Here is a 14,274-nt window from a genome sequence, read left to right as displayed (position 1 = left end):
AAATAGGAAGAGGGTAAGCTTCTCAAAGCTGCAACAGCAAAGGAAGAACTGAAGGGGCAAAGAGGCTGGGAAAAGGTGTGAGAGTTGTCCTGTCCTCCCTCCAAAACTCTAGCCGAGAAATTCAAGCTAAAAAAAAGTCATAATAGTCTGATAACAGCGATAGTGCATCACATCCTTGCCTCCAAGGGCTTTTTCCTTCAGATAGCATGGAGCTGTCAACAAACAGCATACAGTTCACAAAACACCCAAGATCGTATACATTTGCAACTGGTTCATAAAAAGAAGAATACAAACTTTCCCAGAATTGGTGAGAAATCAGACTTACCACTGCATGATCTGTCTCATTCTTACATTTATTTGTTAACTCAGAAATCAATGAACGACAACCATGCAAAGACAACTTGCTCAGATTCAGCTCTCCACTAAAGCAGTGACTGCAGGTAAGGCCGCAAACACGTAGTCACGTGTTGCCCATAAGGACGGGGGCTCCAGAGCCTATGGAGCCTACTGCTGACAACAGGAAGTACAGAGACAGCAAGGCCAAGCGCCCAGCGCTTTGAGACATGTTGGATAAATAATGCAGTCTTAACTGTGAAGATGAAGGATTTTGGTAAGACAACTCCGTTCTGCATTTCTTCTCCAACAAGGCTTCCCACAGAAGTCAGTGGGAACCAGGGATACATACAGGGTACGCAACTACATCCTTAATGTGTAACTAAAAATTAAACATTTTATTTATTCTGGAAAAACAAAGAAAAATCACAATGGTGAGTTCTAGGCATCCCAAAGCTAAAAATCCAACTGGCTGCTTACAGAATCATAGAATCACAGAAGGGTTTGGGTGGGAAGGGACCTTTCCAGGCCACCCAGTCCAACCCTCTGCAAGGAGCAGGGACATCTCCAACCAGATCAGGGTGCTCAGAGCCCCACTTTTACCATGAGGGTGATGAGACACTGGCTCAGGTTGCCCAGAGAGGTGATGGATGCCCAGTCCCTGGAAACATTCAAGGCCAGGCTGGACGGGGCTCTGAGTACTAATTATTAAAGGTATTTCTGTGGTCCTTAGATGGCCCACAGCAGTATTGAAGTTCCTTTGTTTTCTGCTACAGGCATTGTGGTTTACAAAAAAGCAACTTTCATTAGTACGTAACAAAATACCTTTTCTGCAAAGGTACAAAAATAAATATCACAAGACTCAACAAACATAATAGTAGTAAAAAGAGGCTTTACATACCCATAGTTATGTAATTTTTACTTACTTACAAGTCATGTAAATCAGAGAAGCATCAGAGATTGTTTAGGGGCCACAAGCCTATTTGCTACTGGTTGACAATTAGTTTTGGCCCCATGGTTAGAGTATGCTTTGAGGAGAATGAAGGAATGGGATTATTAAAATCTTTAGAGAAGATGTTTCATGTAGAAAAGGGCATTTATGGGAAAGCTGGCAAATAGGCAGCGAGGGCAGGTAAAATCAAAGCAACAGAACAGCAAAGAAGTATAAAGTTGAGTTACAGTAAAGCTGTAAAAGTCCAATTAGTAAAATAAATTTCTTTATAATTTAACTTTAAATGAAAATGTCAGTAACTTAAACAGATGTCTGACAACAATGGAAACCAAAACTTATTTTCAAATATTCTTCTCTAATAAGAAAGGACTGGCCATAAAATATCAGAGTGATGACATGGAATAAAAACTTTACTTGGAATAGGACATAAAGTTCAAGCTTCTTCATCTGACCTATTTCCATTCTCTAGAGATGCAAAGGAATCTCCCACTCTAAGCTGGCAATTATCTACCTATAGTAGATACTCAGTCTAGGACCTAATTAACTTGATTTTTCTTGGAAGCTGAAATCTACCTAATTCCTGACCACTGATAGAAGAACTGCCCACACAGGACATGAATCCAGGCTTGGTTTAGTTCCAACATGCCTTCCAGCCCACTTCTCTTAAATACTCTTCATTAGCATACTTTGCTTTTCTGTATTCACAGTGATATCAATGTGCAACTTAAAATGCCACCTAGGTCAAGCTACATCTGTCACGAGCTCTTATCTGAACAGAAATGTCAGGAAGAGAACGAAGGTCAGACAAGATTCTAGGGAAACTGTGCATGTTACCAGTCTGTCCTCAGATCTGAGAGGCAAGTCCGGCAGCTGGGGCTGGGATAGGAAAACACCATCACAGGGAAGCCCATGATACCTAGTTTACTCTTAGACATTTTTCCCTTCTCTGATTTCACATTCTCACCACACAGCTAGCACCCAGAAAAGTCTGTGAATAGAAAAGGGACCGAATTCCTCCTGTGTCAAAGCTGTGGATAAGGGTGTGATGATGGCTTTTAGTTTGCATATACACAGCCCCACTTATGCGGCCCCGCCCTTAGCATCTCAGTGATACGTATTCCATATCCATGCACTTCACCGACAAGGAGTGGCTCATCTGAATCACCAGCAGAGTCTGTCCCCTCTGTATGTCTACTTGGGTTTACTGCACTGGTATCAGATTTGGGGGGCTTTCCTGTGTTCTCCAAATGAGAGCTAGTACTAATGCAATCCTTCACTGCAATGAAGATTAGGGCAGTATGAAGCGAGACATTTTTCAGCTCATTCTTCTGTGTTCTCTCCGCAAACAAAAGGAACATGGACCACAGTTACCAGCCTCCCTCTGGTCCTCAAAGGAATGGAACAAAAAACAGGAAATAGAACACCGTGTGAAGTGTGTTCAGAGTGACTTATGCAGGTACTTCCTTCTGTATTTAGTTCACAGAATCATAGAATATTTTGGGTTGGAAGATACCTTTCCAGGCCATCCAGTCCAACCCCCCTGCAAAGAGCAGGGACATCTCCAACCAGATCAGGGTGCTCAGAGCCCTGGCCAACCTGGCCTGGAATGTTTCCAGGGATGGGGCATCCACCACCTCTCCAGGCAACCCAGGCCAGGTTCCACCACCCTCACTGTAAAAAATTTCTTCCTAATATCCAATCTGAATCTGCCTCCCTCTATTTTAAAACCATCACCCCTCATCCTGTCACACCAGGCCCTGCTGAACAGCCTCTCCCCACCTTTCCTGCAGCCCCCTTCAGGCACTGGAAGGCCGCTCTAAGGTCTCCCCAGAGCCTCCTCTTCCCCAGGCTGAACAGCCCCAGCTCTCCCAGCCTGGCCTCACAGCAGAGCTGCTCCAGCCCTCTGATCATCTGCGTGGCCTCCTCTGGACGCGCTCCACATCCTTCTCATGTTGGGGGCTCCAGAGCTGGATGCAGCGCTGCAGGTGGGGTCTCACCAGGGCAGAGCAGAGGGGCAGAATCCCCTCCCTCGACCTGCCAGCCACGCTGCTTTAGATGCGGCCTAGGATGCAGTTGCCTTTCTGGGCTGCAAGTGCACATTGCCGGCTCATGCTGAGCTCCTCATTAACCAATTTCTTGCTTGAGATAAGTGTGTCGACATATATGTAAGATATATATAAACACACATACACACAAATTTACTTGCAGCAGCAGAGGCTTCAACGGACCTGGTTTTAGCTATGCTACTATAAATCCAATCCTACCCATAAATTTGTAGCAAAATTCTCCCTGGCTTAATTGGAGGCATGATCAGTACTTCTCAAAGAAGCTTATGAAGATCCAGATAACCAACCTGCATTTAGAATATGGAAGAGAGCAGGAACTCATGACTTTGGGTCATAACTGTCTCATGAGTTCAGTCATTGACAGCAGAACTGATCAAGACACACCTATCTATGATTAAAAATTAATAGCCACATCAAAACACACATTAAGCCATGTTCATCTATCTGAACAAAATAAAAATCTGATTAGCAAGAAATCCATGGCAACAAAAAAATGGAACTTCTTGTGATAATAGTACTGGTGGTATCTCAGAGGCCTAGCCCAGGTTCTGAGAAAAGGCGGTTAACTACTGTATGCTGCATCCAGGATAATTTACTCTACTTTTCAGGATACCATCTATGCTACATCTGGTTCTGTTTCGAGATTACTACTACTTCCAGCTATTGAGCTTTCTCATTTACAGCTACCAGCTACCATGCACTCTGAAGGTTTATATATAGCCACAGGGCATGTAGCTGTATTTATATTTTTCCTTTATATGTATCAAATTGTCTGTTCCTGTCATTTCTCGGTCTCCACATAGTTTGCAGATTCATTGCCTGTCTGCGTTTTAAGAAAGCAGACAAAGAATTGATAAGGTATCATCACTACTTACATCCTCCTGAAACTACCCAAACTATCTGAGTGGCCTTCCATTTCTATTATTTTTCCACAGGAAAATATGCCATTTCACCTTTCTCTGCACAGCACGGACTCCGTATGACTTAGGAGGTGAGGAGAGGAGGAAACGCCCTCTCACAGCACGCCAGAAAGGAGTGCCTTCCATCATGACTCCACAATTGCTAGGAAAATGCTGTTGAACAGGATAGGATGACACAGCATTCAAAGACTGTCTCCACCCCAGTTACCAGCTTTCAGAGTCTCTACAACAGAGTATTTATTCCAGGACAAGCAGTTGTGGCTAACGCTTGACAATGGGCTCACTGGTCCTCCCAGATAGATAGCCAGAGCTGGAAAATGTGGGCTAGAACGGAAGGGAAGAACCCTTTTGAGAGGAACTGAGTGTGCAAGTCACTCCGTTTTTCCCTCAAAAAATACTTGGGTCAATCTGAGTTTTGTTTTCCAGCTCAGGCTTCCTCCTAAACTATCCCTGCTGGAAAGTAAGTGTAACTTAAACCCTCACTTAAAGGTTGGCAGTAGTTTAAAAAGACCATGCATACCTAAGAATACAGTTGAACAGAGGAGTCTGCCTAGCCTCCGTGGTTCTGACGATGTTGGTGAGTGGAATAAGAGGGAAAGAGCAGGATTGTTGTGACGCTCAGCTTCATAGCCTGGCAAGAGCCTGGCAGAAGTATCTTCAGGATGGCAAGCTGCTGGATGCAATACGATTTAAACATTTTCCCCTTGCTGCAAGCCAGGATTCACAACCGCAAAAAAAGCCACATTCTACTCTGATATGGAAGCGGAAAACAAAACAAAACAAAACCAAAAACCAACAAAGTAAGATTTATGTTCCAGCTACAACAAATACCTTCCCTATGGCTATAGCACTATGCTGTAACTGGGAGCCAAATTACAGATGCTCTCTACCCACTGGGAATGTCATGGAGTCCATTTAACACATCAGGTGAAGTATGGAGAGTTTTCAAGTTCAGAATCTTTGCCACAGAAGCAACAGCAGGCTGTAGAAAGCCATGAAAACTGTTTACATTGGCCTAACTTCAGACATCCCGCTGAACACCACCTGTAGACTGCACTGTCAGTCAGAACTTCTTCATTTGTTTCCCCGTCTGTTTTTCTGTTGCATAACAGCTATCCTTCTTGGAATGAAATGTTAAATTTATGAGCATAAGCCTTTCAAGACGCCCTCCTCAGTGGTCACGTGCGCGCTGCTTTTATGCACGTGGGACCAGGTGCTCCTTTCTCCTTTAGGGGCTCAACTAACAATCAGCGGCAACGCCTGCCACAGTGTCTGTTCCAGGAGGAGGGCAGGTACATCCAGCTCCCAGGCTGGATATGATACAGGCCGAAGCACGCATGGCCAGCGGCAGGAATCTCCCAAAGCCCAATGGCTCTGGCTGAGCAGAGTGGGACGTAAGGAGTCATGCTTTCCAAATGGATACCAAACAACTTCTGTTGTTCACAGTCTCCACTACTTCTAGCAAAATGGCTAAGAGAGGAGTCACAATGACACAACAAGAAAAACAAATACAACACAGCTCCCAGAAACTGTTCAATGCATCATCAGTTACTGGCTCCTCCTAAAACCATCTGTGCCACCAGCACCGAATGCACTGTGCTTGACAGGGATCTTCCAGTCCACTGGGAACAACCACTGTCACCGTCCAGGCTGTTCTGCTAGATCTGCTCTGTGGGGTAACGTTGGAAGGGATGCACGTACGCTGGAGGGGCGGTCCGTGGCAACTCACGCACTGGACGCGGATGAATCCATCAGTGCAGGGGTTAGGTGTGTCCATGTACGTGGTGGGCACGGATAAGTCCAGAAGTGCAGGGGGCAGGTGCGTCCACGTACGTGGTAGGCACGGATAAGTCCATGAGTGTAGGGGTAGGTGCGTGGCGGGCATGGATGGGTCTATGGGTGCAGGGGGGCAGGTGCGTTCGCGTGCGTAGCGGGTGTACGGGTATTTAACCCTGTGTTGCGCGGCATTAAATTGAAGGCTTGGCTTGACGGTATCCGTGTGATGCCCTGCTTTCCCCGGAGCGGGGCTCCGGTGCGTGCGGGGTAGGTTAGCCGGCAAGAGAAGCCTGCATGCTCTTCACACCAAGGGCCTGTGGACTTCAATCGTGTCGCATTATATGCAAACTTGAGAAGATACTCAAAGTTTGTTTTACTAAATACCTGAATAAAACTCTTTTTACAAAGTAAACTAGTGTGATTTTCTCAGGAATCACGAGTCTGCTCAGCACGACAGATATCAGCACCACAGGTATGTTTGTTCCTAAGAGTGATCCTCACAAAGGAACCATCCTCTGTTCTTCTTAATACACAAAAGAATGCATATTATTATTTTGGCAGTGGTGACAATAATTTCTTGCCATCCTTTATTGAATAGGCTTAGGTATATATGCTGTGAAACATTCTCCCTTTAAACAAAAAACTGTATGTGTTATCCTAAAATGTGGCATATGCCATAATTTCAAAATACTGTCTATGGAAGATACATTCAGGTTTTGATTCATCTTCATCATATGACAATGTTTCAGTGAAAAGAGCTATTTAAAATTAGAGCATTTCTAAATCAGTCCTTCCTGTAGTCCTGCAGTTTCCAGAAATCACAAAATAAATATAAAATCAACTTTCCCAGAGAAAAGAAAATTCACTAGAACTTTTCCATTGCACACGACTGTTGTTAACATCAGCTGATTTGTTACGTTTTCATGTCAGTTTTTACAAAGAAGTATTTTTACAAAGAAGTGTGAAGAAGGACCATGTGTTGTAAAAACGATGATCCAGAACTAAGAAGGATATCTACCCATGACCTGAGCCCAGATAATGAGGCGTCTCATCCACATTAGTAAAATATTAACAGAGGTTATTGGTTGTCATAGTAAAATGAGAGGCTGCACCGAACGTAATTTCATTTACGGACATTCAGAAAATTGACATCACGGCTGCGAGAACATATAAGTAACAAGCGCACTGCTTTTCTGATCGACTGCAGCAACATCTCTGAAGGAACATTCTACAGGCTCAGCTCCTCTAAGGGCGCAGCAGAAACTGGATTTTCTGAAGTACACCGAGGAGTTCCTTTTTATAAAACAATTCTGAGACCGACTGAAAGATTTTTCCTCTGCCTTTAATTCTGTTTGCCACTTCTTTAAAAAAGCATGTGCACGGGAGGTTGTGCTAAGTGCCTGGGAACCACTCTTATCCCCCTGGCTGTGCTATGCACCCTCGCTAACATTTTGTTGTTTTTCCCGGGAGGAACAGTGGTTGAAAACAATCTACACATTACAGATGAGGTTTGGTACTTCGGAGGGATCTTGGGATCTGGTGTATTGGTGAGTATACAAATTCAGACATTCCCATCTTTCCCCCCCCACCCACACCATGACTTTGCATTGCTGAATTTCCTCAGTACCTCAAATGCAGGTTCCAACACTGCAAATTCTCTTTGATAAGCAAATAAGTTACAAGTCATCCAACAGTTTTGCAATAAATAACTTAATTTAGTGATAAGGAAAAATAAAAGACATAGAACTATTATATGTAAAAGCAACTGTAACTTGAATTCATCCCAATTCAAACTGTATTTCTGTTATTGGTAGATGATCTTTCCTGCCTTGGTATTTTTGGGCCTTAAGAATAACGATTGCTGTGGATGCTGTGGTAATGAGAGCTGTGGAAAGAGGTTTGCGGTAAGTGAGAGGAAAGATGGCAAAAAAGTAAAAGCTAAACTGTTACTGATACGATGTATGTATCTTCTGCTCACAGTCACCGAGAGACTAGACAGGTGCAGTCCAGAGTGTAGGACACAAAGCCCTGCCACTTGTCTGAGTGCTGGAAAGTTGAAATAGCAGTTATGCCTTTGATACTGTGCCACAGGTACTACAGCTGTATTGCCTTGTTGTATTTTGCTATCACAAGATTCTTAGAGTTGCTATCACAATTAAAACTAATTTCTGAAAGATCTGCATTTTGTTTGGCTGAGCATAACAGTTCTCTCTTTAGCCAATTTTTCTCGGCAGTTTTAAAAACTGTTCTGACAGTTTGGCACTACATTCCAACTCACTGCAGACCCATGCAATGGGCTGTGAGTATCTCACCAGGTTCATAGCAAATTTCAGATTGGAAAAGACCTCGGGAGGTCACTTCATTCAACCTCCTGCTTACAGCTGGGTAGAGCAGGCTCCACTTTGAATTTATAGCTTAATTTCACACTAGAAGTGAAAAGTTTGAAATGGATGACTTCAGATACTAGTAAACATTTCAAGCATTTTAGTTTAAAAATGAGATTACAGAAAAAAAATATTCTACTAGGAAAGTCTGTCCTTTTGAAATGAGGCTCAAGCATATCATTACACTTTTTTATAAAAGGAACAGGTTTTCAATTGAAAAAAAAAAAAAAGGAAAAAACAAATAGGAAAAGAATCATGAGTGTGAGGTAACAAGGAGCCTTCCCTAAATCCTCCGTCTTTGATGCTATCTTCATGCAATTCCAGCAAAGCAGGTGGAACTTGGAGGAGTGGGAAATGGAGCCACGTATTTCTCTTCACACTGTATTATCAATTTTCTGTCAGCAGTGAACATATCTTAGTTTAGCTTTGAAGTCCACGTATAACTTAGCAACTACCAAACTACTGACATTTTGCTGCCAGGCTGCCGCTCAAGGCACTGCGCTGCAATGCCACTGACCCGGGCTCATGGTTGTCCTCAGGGGCAACCAGCCGCGAGCCCTCGCTGCCTGGGCTCCTGCTGGCGTAGGTAAGATAAACGTCTACGCACGGGGCTGCCCATAAAGCAACCCATGTTCTGCAGTGCAGGACCTTGCTGAGCACTCATGTTAGAGTGCAGCTGACTGAAACACTGGGAATATCAATACAGTCACAAGTACTAAGTACACTGTAGTAAAAGAGTCCTGGTGGCCTTACTGCACCATGACTGAGAACTGAATTTGTTCTTATATGTCAGCAGAAACACCGGTATTAGGATGTCTACTACATAAACACGTTTAAGTTAGCCCCATCAGATATATCAACAGAAAAATGCATGCCAGCATTCACAGCAGGAGTCTTGTGATCACGTCTGAATAAAAGCTCACAGACCTGAAAGTACGTTTCTTCTTTTCCCCTCCACCTACATCACTTTGATCCCATAAAAGAACCTACAAACTATTACAGCTACAAGTGCTTCAGATTCCAAGCAGGGCATTAGTTTTTGCGTCATTTACTTACATATTAGTATACGTGAAAATGCTGTAATGGAAGGCCAGAAAAATGAAGCCATCCTTTCCAATCCATTCCAATTGCGCTATTAGAGCTAATGATGACAAGTACCTGCGAGGAGATGCAGTATGCTAAATGAAACCTGAAGGGGAGACTCAGGAAGGAAACATAGCATTACTTAGTCCAAGTATGACAAAGATACCAAAGCTAACATGTAAAGGGTACTGCAGATTTTTTTCTTAATGCCTTGAATAGTCCACGACTTCAGTCTTGCTTATAATCTCTTGAGAAAGACATCCACTTCAGCGAAACACAGGACCTTGAACAACTACAAGGTCTACTGGATAAATACTGTCTAAAGGGGAGGAGTGCCATCTACTGTGTCAGCATCAGCCCCTTTCGTCTTCGGGCAAATGGTGCTAATTCCGTCAAAGTTTCTAAATACCAGTGCAGGTATGTGTTACACATTTTTTATGTAATTGCAAACGAATATATTTTAGCTGTTCAGGAGTTTACTATTTTTACCTTTAAGAGCTGAACTTAGGGAATGTGCCTTCACATTAACAGGGTACATTTCATTGTCTGAATAAAAACAAAAATAACATTGTTTTTCTCTTCAACAGATGTTTTCTTCTATAATATTTGCTGCAATTGGAGTTCTGGGAGCTGGATACTGCTTTGTTTTGTCAGCAGTAGCCCTAAACAGAGGCCCTAAATGTTACACTGGAACAGAGTGGACCTATCCTTTCCAGGATGGGTAAGATAAGACAATCAGAAAAAAAAAAGTTACACGTTTTAAGTTTGTGATATAATCTAACTTCCAAATCCATTGTATAGAAATGAGAATTATACTGTTTGTCTAAAACACAGAAGCTCTTAGAAGAACACACCGCAATACTAAACAAGGTTCAAGAGCATGGATGTAAAGACTAGCAAGTACTTGTTAGTTTCAAAGCAGCCAGTAAAGAGAAATGCACAGCCTTCTAGGTTATTCTTGGGATGATAAGCAGTATACAGGGATAAATTCCACCTCAATGAACAGCAATGACATTATATTGAAATTTTATGGTATTCAAATAGTTCGTATCTGTATGTCATTTCATCTTGGTTATGGAATTTGGAAGCTGTCTGTTCTTCACACTCCACAAATCAAACGTTTGCTGTCATGTACCTTTATCACTTTCAGAGAAATGGCGTGAAGAACATGAAACCCTAGCAATCCAGTTGCTCAGGGCTGAAGTCAGCAAAGGTCCAACTGAAAAGAGGGTACAATGTGGTACCAAAGAGAGTAGGACAGATCGATAACGGGTGCAGTAAACCCCTCATCACCTGAGAATATTTAATGCAGTCTTCCTCAGTGAGGAGTGACCTAGCAGTGTTTCTTGCATAATATAATGCAAGATTGTAGTTCCAATTAAAAAGAAAAAAGAGGTATGTTGTGTGTTACACATTATTTGTTCATGGGCCAGTGAGGGCTGGAAACCAACTGCTTTGGTCTAATTGTGGGAGTATTTGGAAAAATATGCTCTATTCCAAATACAATTTTGGTTGCAGTCAAGGAATCGCTTGACAAGAACACAAGAAACAAAACAGCATTAAGAATATACAGAGGAAATATAGTAAGTAGTTAAACAATTGAAAATTCAATCAAAATGCGAAGGTAAAAATTGTGGCAAATACTTTTACCTAATACTGCTGTTCTTTAGACAAGGCATCTAGTACAGCAAAGGTTGTTCTTTTCTGCTCAATGAGCAAGAGGTGACCGGTCTTATAGCATTTAACAATTTGTTAGGAAAACTGAGTTTATTCATCTTTTATCATTCTGTTTTGATAAATCACTTGTCTGTATTACAATGTAATACAGTAAATTAAGACAAATCTTTAGGGGCAGACACACCCCGTCTCCCCTGAGTTTCTGCCAAGGAGGAGTTATAAAAGGTGCCACAGTCCCAAGGAGACCCTGTGAGCCCCCTATCTGTAGGGGTACGCTTTGGGGGTGCATTACACACTGCCAGATGTCAGGGCCAGAGAACACCAGTAGCAAAAACACCTTTGACAAAAGACCTTGGCACAGATGAACATCCATTTGGTACATGCTTGGCTAAGATCTCTTCTTCCCAAAATACCGAAAACTGTTTACTTGTATCTAACACATACTCGTTTCTGATTGTTCACTTCTGATGCCTTGTCTTTTCAAATCAATTGCTTCAATTGATCTAGAAACTCAATCAAAATCACATTCTAGATAAGTAGTACCAGCGCAATCACGGGGATTCTTTCTCACAGTACTGAAGCTGACAGAACATCACAACAGTGACAACTTGTCAGCTGCAACAGACCCCCTCTCTGCGAGCTAGCGTCATCTTCTTCACAACTGTTTTGTCCCCCCTCACCAGGAATTACCTCGGTAACCACACATTGTGGAACGCGTGTCAGTCACCCGAAAACGTCATCCCGTGGAACCTGACCCTCTTCTCCTTGCTGCTCATCATGAGCGGGATCCAGGCAGTGCTCTGTGGCATTCAGGTGGTGAACGGACTGTTCGGAACAATCTGTGGGGACTGCAAATGCTGCGGATGTTGTGGGGTGAGCAACTGATAGTTTCATTTCATCATATTCTGTGCAGATTATAGTTACATATACATGTGACTAGATGACAGTCTGAAAAAATAAACGAGCCTTCATTCAGTGCCATGATCATGTTTTCTAAAGTACAGCTGAAACCCTACGGTGTTGCCAGGTGCTGAAAATATCTCAGTCCATATTTATGGTGTTTATCTGACAGCTTCCCATAGCCCCTGGGAAATAATAAACACCTTTGAAAGTCACAGGAATAGTAGCCACTAAATTACCTCTGTATTTTTATTCTTCCAGGGAGATGGAACTGTCTAAAGAATATGAATACTGCAGACAACCCTCCTTATCTTGAGAGGCTCCCTTTTGCAACTGTTCGGTAAAGCAACCCTCTGATGCATCATCTCTGGCTAAGAAGATGAGAATGAAGGGCACTTCCCCCCACTAATGTTATGAAGCCCGGACTCCCTTTCTAGCTTTCCTGAAACCCCTCATCATAGAATAAAATAATTGAAATTGAACTCCCACATTCATATTTATTTTTGTAAAACGGCTTCCATTTAAAAAGAGGTGATTCTCTGACAAAATATTTTCTCTCCTGAATCAGTTTTCCAACTGAGGATCACCAAATGCTGCTGGTACAAGCTCGGCTGTAGTACAGTTCTATTTATTTGGAGATTTATCAGACGGAAATATCACAAGTCTAACTTTTTTTTGAGTATACTTTTACATTAAGTGGAAAGGTAAGGATTTCTCTCTTCCATACCTGCTATGATTAAAATTTAGGTTTAGGTTTGGATATTAGGAAACAGTTCTTTACTGAAAGAGTGATCAGGCACTGGAACAGGCTGCCAAAAGAAGTGGTAGAGTCACCATCTCTGGAGGTGTTCAAAGAACATGTAGATGTGGCACTTAAAGGACATGGTTTAGTAGGCATGGTGTTGTTAGGTTGACGGTTGGACTTGATGATCCTGGAGGTCTCTTCCAACCTTAAAGATTCTATCACTCTATGATTCTATGAAAATGCTCTCTATAAAGAGAGTCTCTGTTACAAAAGAGATTAATGAACCTCATGGTGAGGTCTCTTCTTGACTGTGTCTGACAGGTGGGTGTATTCAGCAGCACTGCTGTGCGAGTAAGTGTAGGGTGAAAGTAACAGGCAAAAGAACAGAGTGCTGTGGATCCCTAGTCTGAGGTGTTATGGGTCACCCTGGACACCACGACACCCTGCTTCACACCAGGAAGTCAGCGAGAAAGGCCAATTCACAGCCATTGCTCAGCAAGATGGGGATCCGTCTTCTTCACTAATTCACAACCAATTTTCCTCCAGTCACTCTCTCCAGAAGAAATGTAACAACACAGTATGGCTGTAGAAGATGAAACTGAAAACAGAAAGTACAAGAATATAGGAAGCTTGTAGAGAGACTTTCTCAGCCTAGAATTCTTTGTACTCCAGGGACCTCCTGAGACAGTTTCCATCTCTGCATTGAGCTGCTCTTGAGGGATTCCTTTTCCACGAAGCTGTCCAGTTGTTTCTTCCATAGTCTAACTTCATGTTGTAGGAAGAACTTGCTTTGTTTTAACTGTGCTCCTTATGTTCAATGCCTCCTAGTTCTTGCCTGCAAGAGCACAAGCCAGTCCTATCCCCTCTTCACCATGATACCTGATTTCATAGGGTCTCTCTTATCTCCGCTCAGTTGTCTCTTTTTTTAGCCCGAAGAGGATTAGTACATTTATCCATCCCTCATACAGAAGTTGTTTCATCTTATTTGAAGTTTTTTCAACTCTCCCCACTACACTCTGCGATGGGAGGGACAGAGCAGCAGTGTTCCAGGTACAGGCACTCTGCCCCAGCCATTTATTCTAACAGCGAAATTCACTAGCTACAGAGACAAGGATGAACCGCAACCTGATCAGTCACTGCTGTGAATCCCACAGGTCTTGTCTTGTTAGAGAGCAAGCTGATTTCTCATACGGAACATCGTCTTCACACGCTGGCTCCAAACAAATGGTAAATGAAGCCTTGTTTCTAGAAAATCAAATAAATTTCCACATCTCTGATACAACATAAAATTGGTACCCATGGAAAGGAGAGGGACATACCCTATTTAAATCCAGCTATGTGATGAGAAAACAACGAAGCTGGTGAGGGGTGTGGAGAACAAGTCTTATGAGGAGTGGCTGAGGGAACTGGGGTTGTTTAATCTGGAGAAGAGGAGGCT

At 42.8% G+C, this 14,274-nt stretch overlaps 2 protein-coding genes across 2 annotated transcripts in view; one reads left to right on the top strand and one right to left on the bottom strand.

The window, feature by feature from the left end:
- LOC104485860 (uncharacterized) overlaps positions 1–14,274 on the bottom strand; it is a 48,300-nt gene that overhangs the window by 29,672 nt on the left and 4,354 nt on the right. The window lies entirely within an intron of this gene.
- On the top strand, positions 7,178–12,641 carry TM4SF4 (transmembrane 4 L six family member 4). Its single transcript, XM_010128204.2, has 5 exons — positions 7,178–7,594; positions 7,862–7,951; positions 10,102–10,235; positions 11,875–12,064; positions 12,353–12,641. The coding sequence occupies exons 1-5, from the start codon at positions 7,421–7,423 to the stop codon at positions 12,368–12,370; spliced, it is 606 nt and encodes a 201-aa protein (XP_010126506.1). The 5' UTR covers positions 7,178–7,420; the 3' UTR covers positions 12,371–12,641.

Source organism: Chlamydotis macqueenii, chromosome 9 (genome assembly GCF_036417535.1).
Source record: "Chlamydotis macqueenii isolate bChlMac1 chromosome 9, bChlMac1.mat, whole genome shotgun sequence".
Classification (NCBI taxonomy): Eukaryota; Metazoa; Chordata; class Aves; order Otidiformes; family Otididae; genus Chlamydotis; species Chlamydotis macqueenii.
This window is presented reverse-complemented; position numbering and strand designations above follow the sequence as displayed.

Coding starts and splice junctions, on each gene's coding strand:
- TM4SF4 (XM_010128204.2), top strand. CDS start 7,421: ATGTGCACGGGAGGTTGTGCTAAGTGCCTGGGAACCACTCTTATCCCC. Junction 7,595..7,861: donor TCTTGGGATCTGGTGTATTG/GTGAGTATACAA, acceptor TGTTATTGGTAG/ATGATCTTTCCTGCCTTGGT. Junction 7,952..10,101: donor GCTGTGGAAAGAGGTTTGCG/GTAAGTGAGAGG, acceptor TCTCTTCAACAG/ATGTTTTCTTCTATAATATT.